At 42.7% G+C, this 12,434-nt stretch overlaps 1 protein-coding gene across 1 annotated transcript in view; it reads left to right on the top strand.

The window, feature by feature from the left end:
* The window catches only part of LOC137521208 (cytosolic phospholipase A2-like), a 160,856-nt gene that overhangs the window by 39,887 nt on the left and 108,535 nt on the right, over nucleotides 1-12,434 (top strand). The window contains exon 4 of the mRNA XM_068240165.1: nucleotides 8,176-8,290. Coding sequence (XP_068096266.1) covers nucleotides 8,176-8,290 — 115 coding nt within the window. The remainder of the gene's footprint in view (nucleotides 1-8,175; nucleotides 8,291-12,434) is intronic.

A 12,434-nucleotide genomic window follows, 5' to 3' on the forward strand; every position in this document is an offset into this window, starting at 1 on the left:
ATAGGTGGGTAAGCAATCTACGGAGATTGATATCGCATCCCTTCCCAGGAATAATACCCGACTGGTCTCTATGTATAATGGATGCGATAACTCTATTGAGTCGTATAGCAAGAATTTTGGCTAAGATTTTGCTGTCAACGTTCAATAATGAGATGGGGCGATAGGATGAACATAGTGTAGAGTCCCTCCCTGGCTTATGTATTACTGTAATTAGGGCTTCCGACATTGTCGGGGAGACAGCACCCATACGAAGGATTTCTTTATATACAGTCAGCAATTGAGAAGCAAATTGACCCTTATAGGTAGAATATAATTCGGATGGTAGCCCATCCAGGCCGGGGGCTTTCCCTTTCTTGAGAGAGAGAATGGCTTGGGTCACTTCAATTAAGGAAATGTCTTCTTCCAGCAAATTCATGTCGTCTACACTAAGGGCGGGGAGAGCAATTGTCTCTAAATAGGAGTCTATCTCGGCAGGGGCCTTTGACACGGTTGAGGTGTATAATTTTTGATAGTAGGATCGAAATGCATCGTTAATATCTCCTGGATGTGTGATCACAGTGCCATCATCTGCTCTTAATTGTGCAATTTGTGTAGTGGAGTGATCCTGTCTAATCAAACGGGCAAGTAGTTTCCCAGTACGATCACCATGTTCAAAGAGCCTAAGTTTGTGTAGCTGAATTTCTTGTTTTGTATTATCAATTTGTTTGCTGGAGAGTGTTAAGAGTTGAGATTGCCAGCATTGATATGTTTCAGGATTAGGGTTTGTTATATATTCTTGTTCAGCTTGTTTAGTTTTTTCCTCGATCTTAGTTATTATGATATTAGATTGCCGTTTTTCCTCTGCTATACTGGAAATGTATGCTCCACGTATCACTGTATTATATGTGTCTCAGGTGATCAGGGGGGGAACTGGGTCGTGGTTTAAGGAGTGGTATTCCCTCATCCTGTCTTGGACTAGGTATTTAACTCTTGGCTCCAATAGCCAGTGAGGGGATAATCCCCATATTATGGTGGATATTGAATTGCCAAGATCTAAGGTTAGTAGTATCGGACTATGGTCTGAGATGCCTTGTGGCAGCAGTTTGATATCATGGATTAGTGACGGGCGGGAGGGGATGCAAAAACCAGATCAATCCTGGATAACGTACGGTACGAGGCAGAATGGCAAGTGAATCCAGGCTCATCCGGGTGTTTCCACCTCCATACGTCCATCAATGAGTACGCTTGTGCCCAGTCCATAAGGACCGAAGAATTAGGCAATTTACAATGTAGGCGGTCTGTTTATGTAGAGGGGACCATGTTATAGTCACCTAGGAACAGGCAGTTAGAAGTGGAATAGCTAAGGGATAATTGAGCTAGGTCGTGAAGTAATTCTGTTGTGCCCGGGGGTGGGTTGTATAGCCCTACTAATATGATTTTAGTATCCTGAAATTTGCCATGAACTAGTACATATCTGCCTGAGTCATCAATCTTAAGGTCGAGGAGTTGAAAGGGGAGATTTTTCCTAATTAATATACTTACACCCTTAGAGTAGGAAGAATATGTGGAGTTATAATAATGTCCCACCCAGGGTTTTTTAAGGGCGAGTATTTTACTTCCGTGGAGATGTCTCCAGAAGAATAATTATATGTGGGGAGTATTTTTTAATGTAATTAAATACTAGTGATCTCTTAAAGGAGGAGTTTAAGCCTCTGGTGTTCCAAAGTATGCAATCAATTTGCTCACGTTTATGTGCCATTCATAAAAATATTTACATTGCCTAATAATGTCATATCTATATGGACCATATATAATATTTGAGAAGTGGAACCAGTACTTACCCTTAGGAACCAAGTAGAACCCCCACCCTGCATCTTCACCCAAATTGAAGCTGCCTTAATCCCTAACCTCGTTTATATAAAGGTATTCCCTTCCCCCCCCCCCCCCCCTCTCAACCTCCCTCTTCTTATATAGCTACGCTATCTAAAGTATCGTGTTATATAATAGTGTGGGTAAGAACTCTGACTGGGGTAGTCTTCTTCGTAACAGGTGAGCTCCGCCACCCTAACTCTCCCAATTAATTTTGGGGGTACATGTCTTAAACGTTGCGAAATATAATAACCGTGCGCGAGCTGGATGTGCTGTTATGTGTCTTCGTGTATATATTTATATATAGGACTATTACTCGCCGGAGGATCCAATCAGTACTCCCTGCATAGTTTGAGATTGTCGCAGCATGATGGCGTTCTTAAATTGTCTGGAAAGTCTCCATGTGTATATATATATATATATATATATATATATATATATATATATCTACCAATAAAAGGTACATCTCAGAGTCAGCTAAGCTAGTAACTTTATGTAATGTATTTCCAGTCACTTTTAAATGATAGGGGGAGCGGTAATACGCTTCAGCAGTATATTGATATTAGTGCTAAGAGGGAGAATCTTAAGTCTGAGATTTATCGCCATCTACTGGCTGTATCATATAGTATAATCATTGGATGCAAGTAGTATGTGTAGAAATATGACGTGCTAGAAAACCACCATGCTGAGACGCATAATATAGGAACAGCAGTAACATCAATATGATGGATAAAGAAAGGGGGAACTTTTCTAGAAAGCATTCCCATCATCCCCAGATTACCAGGAGTTCATATAGGATTATGGCTAGTTGTCTAAAATGACACGGGTTAGTTACAGCCTCAGTCATCAGTTTATGGGGGCAAAAGTAGATGGTACGATCAGGGGGGATGGGATCAAGGGCGCCAGCACAGTGACTGGGGAATTGCGCGTGGACCGGGGTATGAGCCGGCGCTCCCCGACCCCACCCCACCAAAGAGACCCCGCCCCTTCCCGGTCGCACCGAATGTCAACATTATATTATATAGAGTTCGTTAAATCATCAATAGATGGCACATTCAGGGGGACGGGATCGAGGGCACCGGCACAGTGACGGGGTACCGCACACAAAACCGGGGTATGAGCTGACATTTATACGGTCAGCACAGTGACGAGGAATTGCACGCGGACCGGGGTATGAGTCGGCGCATCTCGACCCCGCCCCCCACATGACGCCCCACCAGAGAGATCTTGCCTCCTCCTGGCTATACCGAATATCAACATTGAAATATTATATAAAATTCTGAATATTGTAGTTATCGACCATATCTATTATTATCGGGTGTTATTCCCTCCCACAACAGACCACTGCTAATTTGGTATTGCATTGTAGTGACAGCGTGCCATTGTTGCGTATCAAGCATATAGGGCGGCAATATAAATTTGAAGGAAGGCGCGCGTATCATTTAACCACTTCAGCCCGAGAGCAATTTTCACATACAGGCGCTGCTTCCATTCATTGGCCAATAACTTTATTACTACTTATCACACCTAAATGATCTATATACATTGTTTTTTTCAGGACAAATTAGGCTTTCAGTGTGTGGTAATTTTGTTTAGTAATCACCTTATTTTCTATGCATTTTAAAGGGAGAATAAGGGAAAAAATAGAAAAAAACAAACTATTTCTCCAATTACATCCATTATAGCTTTACATTAAACAGTGCTGGCTATAAGTTAAAACCACTAATTTTATTTGCTCATCCATCCTGGTTATTGCAACATTTAGAATATGTTCCTAGCACAATGTATGGTGACAATATTGTATTTGGAAATAAAGGTGTCTTTTTTCTGTTTTTTGTCTTTTGCTTTCTCATTGTACACTACGGATGATTACAAGACCTTATTTTCAAAAATAATAGTAATATACCCTCATGGCATACATATTTAAAAAGCCAGGTTCCTAAAGTAACAATACATGTTTTTTTCTTTTATATTCTGTCACTTTGTTTTCATTTTAGAAGTCTTTAATTTTGGTACAGAATATGCGAACTTTAATTTCTTTTGATTCAGTTTGTGACTAAAAAGAATACAGGAGGCATGGGCCTCAACCCTAAAACTCTTTAAACTGTATTCTATTACCTATCACGGTTAAAATGATACCACATATGTCTCTTGTAGCGTTGCTAAAACTTTCCCAAGTTTGATTATAATTTTGAAAATTACTTTTTATGTTTGATTGAGTTTGTCCCTACCTATTTTTCATGTGAGGTGGGTCACAGCTTTTAGACACACCAAAATTAATTCTACAACTTGTCCCTGTTAAAATGATACCACATGTGCCTCATTTAGTAACAAACTAGAGGTGCACTCTCCACAAATACACTGGACAAATATATTCGTCCAGTTGTCTTTAAGTGGTTAAAAATCGTACAAATGTATATCGCTGTATCAGCGTTACATGTATATGTGCATAGCGGTGACATGAGCGGGGTAAAAATACATGCAGTGTAATTTAGTGGTCCACTGCTGGAGGGGCACCAACCATTATTGCGGCAGTTAATAAAGACAGCGCATATATAAGGCAGTTATAGCATGCATACAGGATAATCGTTATGTGAGATAGCATGGCATATCATCCTTTAGCAGTACCGTTGAGATGGAGTGGATAGTAATAAGTCATATTGAGGAGAATTTCCTTGAGGCAGGGAACACACTTGACTTTCAGTTTTCCGCGCGCGTTTTTCTGCATACTTTTTCTGCACACTAAGTGTGTTTCCATGCAGGAAAACGCGCGCGTTTTTTCACAGCAGCTGATGTAATTGATACAGAAAACTGCCAAAATGTGCAGAATCAGGATGCAGAATGTCAGTTTTTTTTCTGCGCGCGAACATCACAGTAAGTGTGCACTAGCACATTGATTAACATGAGTTCTCAGTTTTTCTGTGCAGAAAACGCGCACGAAAACAGTCAAGTGTGTTCCCTGCCTCAGGCATGTGGAGTGGGGAGGAGGTACGACCAGGTCTATAAGAACAGTGGGCAAATGGTGAAAAATATAGGAACCAGAATATAAAGAAAACTTCTGTTATCTCCCGCAGGCCTAGCAAAAAGTGGGGAGAAGGGTAGTACTTATTTCCGAGAGGGCGGGAAATCACTCCTTCGTGTAGTAAAGTTGCCGCCAAAAGCGCCATCTTGAGCTGGCTGTCAGTTCCAAGGGGTAGAACATTCTGATATGGGTAGCAGGTCCAGGGGAGAGTTTTCAAAGTATCAAGGGGCATGGGAGTGAAGGAGAAACAGGCAGAGATATAAAAATAAGAATAAAAATATAGAGAGACGAGGAGAAAGCAAGCACATCCAGCATCATGCGTTTAATTGATCCACAGCCGTGGGTCATAGGAGTAGAGAACAGAACGTGGAAAAAGTACTTACAGTTTATGTTGTATAGTAACATGGATTACTGCTGTGGGTGAGGTTTGGCTGGAATGGTATCTAGCCATTTGAAAACCTCCCCTGGTTTTTCAAAGAAGTGGGTATTCTCGTTGTGTTGAACCCTTAGCTTTGCAGGAAAGAGCATGGCATATTGGATATCCCGTTCTCTGAGCTTCTCTTTAGCTTTTGTAAAAGACTTCCTCAGTTTCTGGGTAGCTGTTGAAAAATCCGGAAAAAGCATTATACGGCTGTTTTCAAAGTTCAAATCTCCCTCTCGGCGTGCTGCAGAGAGAATAGCATCCCGGTCCTTATAGTGAAGAACCTTGAAGATGAGAGCTCGTGGTGGGGCTCCAGGGGGGGCTTTCTTATTGGGGATCCGGTGAGCTCTCTCCACTGTGAAGAAGGGTGAGAAAGTATTGTCGGGGAGTAGCTTTTTTAGCAGATTTTCAACGTAGGTGGGTATGTCTTTACCTTCTGTTCCTTCTGGTAATCCGAGGAGTCTAATATTGTTCCTACGGTTTCGGTTCTCCGCATCCTCAGATCTGTCTTCCAGTGCTTTCAGGCGGTGCTGCATGGTTGGAATGGCCACCTTGTGCTCTCTCACCCGATCCTCTGCATCCGAGGTGCGTTGTTCTATTGCAGAAATCCTATCTCGGATATTAGAGATGTCTTGTTGTAGAAGCCCCATGCCCACCTCTACATGGTCTATGTTAGATGTGAGGGTAGCTTGACAGACTTTGATGGCTTCCATCAGGGCTTCCACATAGGGAAGGGGTGTTTCCTGATCCTCCGTGTCATCTGCGGGTAAAAGTTCTGCACCTTGCTTATTCTTGTTTCTGTTGGAGCTGGGAGTCTCCAAGGGGCAGTCTGGGGTACGGTTCTTCTCCCCCTTGTCCTTGTTGCCTTTTGTGCGCTGAGCCATCGGATCTCCGTAGGGGTGAAAGCGTGAGGAGGAGGAAAGATGGCTCCTGGCGGGACCAGGTTCCTGATCCCAGTCCGTGCTGTTAGGGTCAATTTCGCTGCAACTGTCGCTCGGAGGGTCACACCAATTAGCCAGTTTGATGTCTGGTGGAATATGGAACCAGCAGGATGGGTTCGGGCTGTGGATATTCAGTTGTTATCTCGCACTTTATAGTAAAAAGAAAGAGGGCAGTGGAGCTCTCACACCACACGTCTTCTTGGCTCTACATCCAGGCCACGCCCCCTACAAGGTGACATCTTTAATATTTAAATAGTGGTATGTGTGCTCTTCACAAGTTCAGATAGATTCCTGGTTTACACTAAACAGATGGATCGCTGCACATAATGGGGGGGCTGTCCTTAAAGATAAAAGTGTGAGCTGCGCAATGTTAATAATTCCAACATTTATATAGAGATTTTCTCCTGTTGGACTCCTAGCACTTGAGAGGCAGCCACTAGGGTGCACTCAGTAAGCAGTAACATTGTTAGGGAATCTTACTCGAGAACTGTTTACTCAACGGGTACTGGCTTACTGAATAGGAAGAGCCGAGATTTGAACCCAGGTCTCCTATGTCAGAGGCAGAGACCTTAACCATCCCCTTCTGAATGGCTAAGGAGTTAAAGGGAAGGTTCAGGGTGGCTCTTAAAAAAATAAAAATGCCCATCCACTTACCTGGGGCTTCCTCCAGCCGTGGGCAGCCAGGACGTGCCCTCGGCGCCGCTCTGCAGGCTCCCGATCCCCTCTGGTGGCCGACCCGACCTGGCCAGGCCGGCTGCCAGGTCGGGCTCTTCTGCGTTTCAAAATGCGCCTCACGGGGGGGCGCGCTGACGTCATCGGACGTCCTCCTGGCTGTACTGCGCAGGCGCAGAACTACTGCCGTCAGCGCGCCCCCGTGAGGCGCATTTTGAAACGCAGAAGAGCCCGACCTGGCAGCCGGCCTGGCCAGGTCGGGTCGGCCACCAGAGGGGACCGGGAGCCTGCGGAGCGGCGCCGAGAGCACGTCCTGGCTGCCCACGGCTGGAGGAAGCCCCAGGTAAGTGGATGGGCATTTTTATTTTTTTAAGAGCCACCCTGAACCTTCCCTTTAAGCAGTGGTTTAAAGGGAACCTGAAGCGAGTAAAATTATTGAAAATAAACACAGTAGCTGCAAATGAAAATTACATACTTACCTTGCTGTCAGTTCCTCTCAGAAGCTCACCATTTTCTTCTTACAGTGATCCCTTCCAGTTCTGACAATATTATGTCAGAACTGAAATATACCAGTTGCTGTCTGTTATATATCAGCAGCTGTCCGTTACAACTGAATGTGCAAGGTAATGTCCATGTTTCCCTATGGCTCAAGTGGGCGATGTTACAGTTTAACAGTGTGCTGACCAGGAAGTTGTTATGGGGTAATGGCCATTTTTTTTAAATGGAGGACGGAGAATTCCATTAATCACAGTGGACAAATGGGACGCAGGAGAGGAGAAATAGATTGAGGAGTAGACTACACAGGGGGTAAGTATGACCAGTGTATGGTTATTATGACTTTTTATTTTCAGTTCAGGTTCTCTTTAACTATCCAGTCACTGCTACATGGTGGTGGTATAGGATTGTTGCATCTTGTGCACATTCTTTGTTTCAGTTTTTCTGACTGATTGTAACATTTCAAAAATCTGACTAATGTACCACACACGTGTTTATTTTTTCCCCAATTATAAAAAAAATGATTGTAAACCCTAAAATTGCTTGGGTGTATATATTAATAAATTGACAATCTGGCACACACCATTTAGTTTTCATAAAAATTCATCAGAAAAATCCACCATTCCCGATCAACTTTTATCAAATAAAAAGCAATATGATTTCTTGCTCAAATTTAATAAACTTGATTTTTTTTTTGGGGGGGGGGGGGGGGGGGTAAATGTGGTCGTTTTTATTGAATTGCCACCTTTGTGATGATAAATGATTTGTATTTGCAGAGGATGAACAGTAAGTTAAGCAACATGCAGGAGAAAATATGTGATGGACAGTGTCCTCTGCCTTTATTCACATGTCTACATGTCAAGCCGGATGTATCAGAGCTTATGTTTGCTGGTAAGGATTTGATTGTATTCTTTCTAAACAATTTAAACAGACAAAATTGTTATGTGACATTATTTCACAGCATATAGCCCAGACAAACCACCTGTCTGGGTTAAAGAGTGGAACAGTTATCTCCCTTCTGCAAATAGTAGGCCCCCTAAAAATTCATGTAAGTAACACATTTCATATAACAAAGTGGTAATTACTGTGCAGAGAGAGATACAAAAATATATGTAGTGCATTTTGTTCCTGAAATAAAAAAAGCAAGATAGGAGCAACTATTTAGACAAGCAAGAATGCAGCAAGGATCAGTATGGGCAACAAGTAACAGTGGAAACAAACTGTGGTCAGCAAAATTAGTAATTTCCTATCTAAAGAATGCATTTAAAGGGAAACTCCGACCAAGAATTGCACTTTATCCCAATCAGTAGCTGATACCCCTTTTACATGAAAAATCTATTCCTTTTCACAAACAGACCATCAGGGGGCGCTGTATGGCTGATTTTGTGGTGAAACCCCTCCCACAAGAAACAAGAAAAGTTCATAATCTTGGCAGTTTCCTGTCTGTGAACCTTGCTGCATTGTGGGAAATAGCTGTTTACAGCTGTTTCCAACTGCCAAAAAAGCATGCAGCTACATCACTTGCCAACAGTAAAATGTCTCCCTGTAATAAATGTCAGAATGTAAATCAGGGATTTAAAAGATTTTTCAATGGGCAAACAGTGGCTAAATCATTTATACATAATTATTGTAAAAATGAAGCACTTTTTTTTATTACATTATTTTCACTGGAGTTCCTCTTTAAGTACAGGTTTGCTGTAACTTCTATCTTTGTGACAGCTTCCTACTTAACCTGTAGCTAGTTTATAATATGCTTCAGTCCTAAATTTAAAGAGTGACTTTAACGAACAGGGAAAAAAATAAATTTATACATTGCAAAATTAGACGTTAAAAAAAAATAGAAGAGAGATCATGGAATGATTGATATTCGCCATGTAATTTGTTAATGTTGTTTGATCCACAATGAGCTTGCACATCACCTTTACTACTAGCAAAAAAAAGAAAACTATACAACACCAACTGCCATTATTTATAACCACACCCACTAACATTGTGATAGGCTAAAATGTTGTTTTTTTATAGCTATACTTATGCACAGAGGGAGATACTATTTTCTTGGCAGTTGGAAACATCTGTTATTTCCCACAATGCAACAAGGTTCATGTACAGGAAATTGTCAGGACATCACACTGTGGGAGGGGTTTCACCACAATGTCAGCCATACTTCTGATGATCTATTAGAGAAAAGGTAAATATTTCACATGAGAAGGGGGGTGTCAGCTTGGTTACAGTTCCTATTTATGAATAATAACATTTCTGGCAGTTTCATGGAAGTTTTCCAGGATTGCCTTGAATGTTTAGAATTTAATATGTGTGGACAATTCCATTAACTCCCATAAATGTCTGTTGAGGATCTCTCCCATAATATTAGCCCTTGACTTCATTCACTTGGACTAAATTCACTTAATGACGTAGACAGGAAGAAGTTGTTTATGTGAATAATTAGTGGAAACATTTTGTTCTGACGTCTTATAAATGACTGCAAATGAGGTTAAGAGTGTAGTAGGCTAGTAAGTGTCTGACTAATCACCTACTAAAATGAGAGATGCAAAAAATACAGTTTATTTACTTTGGTTTTTTTCTTATTCAGTGATTTATGAGTTTTAACATTGCCTTGTGTTCCAAAAGCAATGGTGGCTAGTATAACAGAAAGTGGTATATTATATGCACAATATTTTTTTATTTACTTTCAACATGAAATGAAAACTGAAAGCATAAAAGATAGGGGAACAAAGTACTGTCACCAGAATGCAGCAGGGCTGGAATAAACAACACCTAGGCTCACCTGTAGCATGCTCCTGTTCAGCAATGAAAATAGCAGTATGGAAGAAGAAAGCCAGGCACTGCTACATAAAAACCCTTTATTTGTAACTGGGTTAGTGGCATACAGCGGGGGGGGGGGGGGGGGGGGTTGGATGGAGAGAAGAAAGGCTGGCACTGCTACATAAAAGCCCTTTATTGTGGCTGGGTTTGTGGCATACAGCAGTGGGGGGGGGGGGAGAAGAAAGCCGGGCACTGCTACATAAAAGCCCTTTATTGTGGCTGGGTTAGTGGCATACAGCAGTGGGGGGGGGGAGAAGAAAGCCGGGCACTGCTACATAAAAGCCCTTTATTGTGGCTGGGTTAGTGGCATACAGCAGTGGGGGGGGGGGGGGGGGGGCGGGAGTTTAAAAAAATCACAATGATTTGTACTTTCCAAATGACAGTTTATATTGTTGCTAACACAGAAATTAAACTGAACTTTAAAAATGTACATATCTACTGAAGCAAATTTTCAAGAAAGCTAATAAGACACTAAGGCAGAGGATTGGATACACGTTAGCTGGACATCCAATGGAGGGACTGACAAAGAGGAGCATCATCTGAGGAGTTAGAGGAGAGGTGGATAAGTCTATCGTTAGGCCGTATAGGAGGATGCTACAATAGTCTAGATTGGGATATGATTAAGGCATGCTCTTGTACATGGGTGGGCAAACTTATTTCACAGCAGCCTACAATCCTCTAGCGGCCCGCATACCCCCGACATTGCTTTCCTCTCCTCCCTCCCTGCAGAGTTGCGGGCGTGTGTACTGATATGTTTTAACTCACCCAATTGCACTTTCCAGCGTTGATCTTCCTGGCTACGACAACATCATGTGACACACTGGTATGTTCTGACGGCAGGTCACATGATGCCACCGATGCCATGAAGATCGGCGTTCGAAAGTCCGACTGGGTGTTTTAAACCTATTGTTACAGTAAAACAGACTTTTTTTCTTCTAAATGCTACCTGATCCGAGGGGTCTAGCCGGATCAGGTAGCATCAATTACCGCTGCTCCTACATCCCACACTCATTGATAAAAAAGGAAAACAAACATGGCCGCGACCCCTGGGGTCACAATGCTGCAGCTCTGACTTTGTGTGTCTTAAAACAGAGCAGGGAGGCGGGGAGAGGCAGAGCTGCCCGATCAGAGTTGGGGTAGGGGTGTTCTTAACACCAGGGTGAGTGTTTTGCAGTAGTTCCCATCCCCTTCTCCTGTTGGCTGCCGACAAGCTGCTTGGTACCAGTTTTGGGGGGTGACAGGGGAGTGAAAAGGGGGAGAGAGTGTTGCCGGAGGCATAGAGGCATGTCATGTAGCAGGGAACATGAGCTGCCTCTGGTACACTTTAAAGAGACTCTAACAAAAAAATCCCCTAGGGGTACTCACCTCGGGAGGGGGAAGTCTTAGGGTCCCAATGATGCTTCCCCATCCCTGTAGCTGCAGACAGTCCAGTGCTGGCTCCCCCGAAGCGTCCCGGAATCCTCCTCTGACAAGCGCTGATTTATTTACCTTCCCTGTCTCCAGTGGGGGCGCTGTTGCGGCTCTCAGCACAGAGATAGGCAGAAATAGCCGATCTCTGTCGGGTCCGCTCTACTACGCAGGCGCAGGAGACTTGCACCTGCGCTGGAGCCGGGAAGGTAAATATTTACATCCCTGCTATTCCGAGGGGCACAGCGAGACCGCCGTGGGACATAGGAGGACGGAGGAAGCCTCGATCTGATCCGGAGGCTTCCCCCACCCGAGGTGAGTACCCTCCAGGGGAACTTTTTTTTTTAGTTACAGATTTTCTTTAACCACTTCACCCCAAGGCGGTTTTTACCCTAACGGACGAGAGCGATTTTCACCTTTCCATGCTCATCCCTTTCATTTGCCAATAGCTTAATCACTACTAATCACAATAAAAATGATCTATATCTTGTTTTTTTCCACCAATTGGGCTTTTTGGGGGTTGATATTTGTTTTCAGTAATTACTTTATTTTCTATGCATTTTAAAGGGAAATACAAGGAAAAAATGAAAAAATACACTATTTCTCCAATTTCATCCCCAATGGTTTTAATATAAACACTGCTACTGTACATAAAACGCACACATTTTATCTGCCTATTTGTCCTGGTTATCACACGATTCTAATTATGTCCCTAGTACAAAGTATGGTGACAATATATTATTTGGAAATAAAGGTATTTTTTCTTTGGTTGTTTTTTTTCCACTATTTTCACGTGTATGTGCAC

The sequence above is a fragment of the Hyperolius riggenbachi genome, chromosome 6 (assembly GCF_040937935.1).
Source record: "Hyperolius riggenbachi isolate aHypRig1 chromosome 6, aHypRig1.pri, whole genome shotgun sequence".
In the NCBI taxonomy this organism is placed as follows: Eukaryota; Metazoa; Chordata; class Amphibia; order Anura; family Hyperoliidae; genus Hyperolius; species Hyperolius riggenbachi.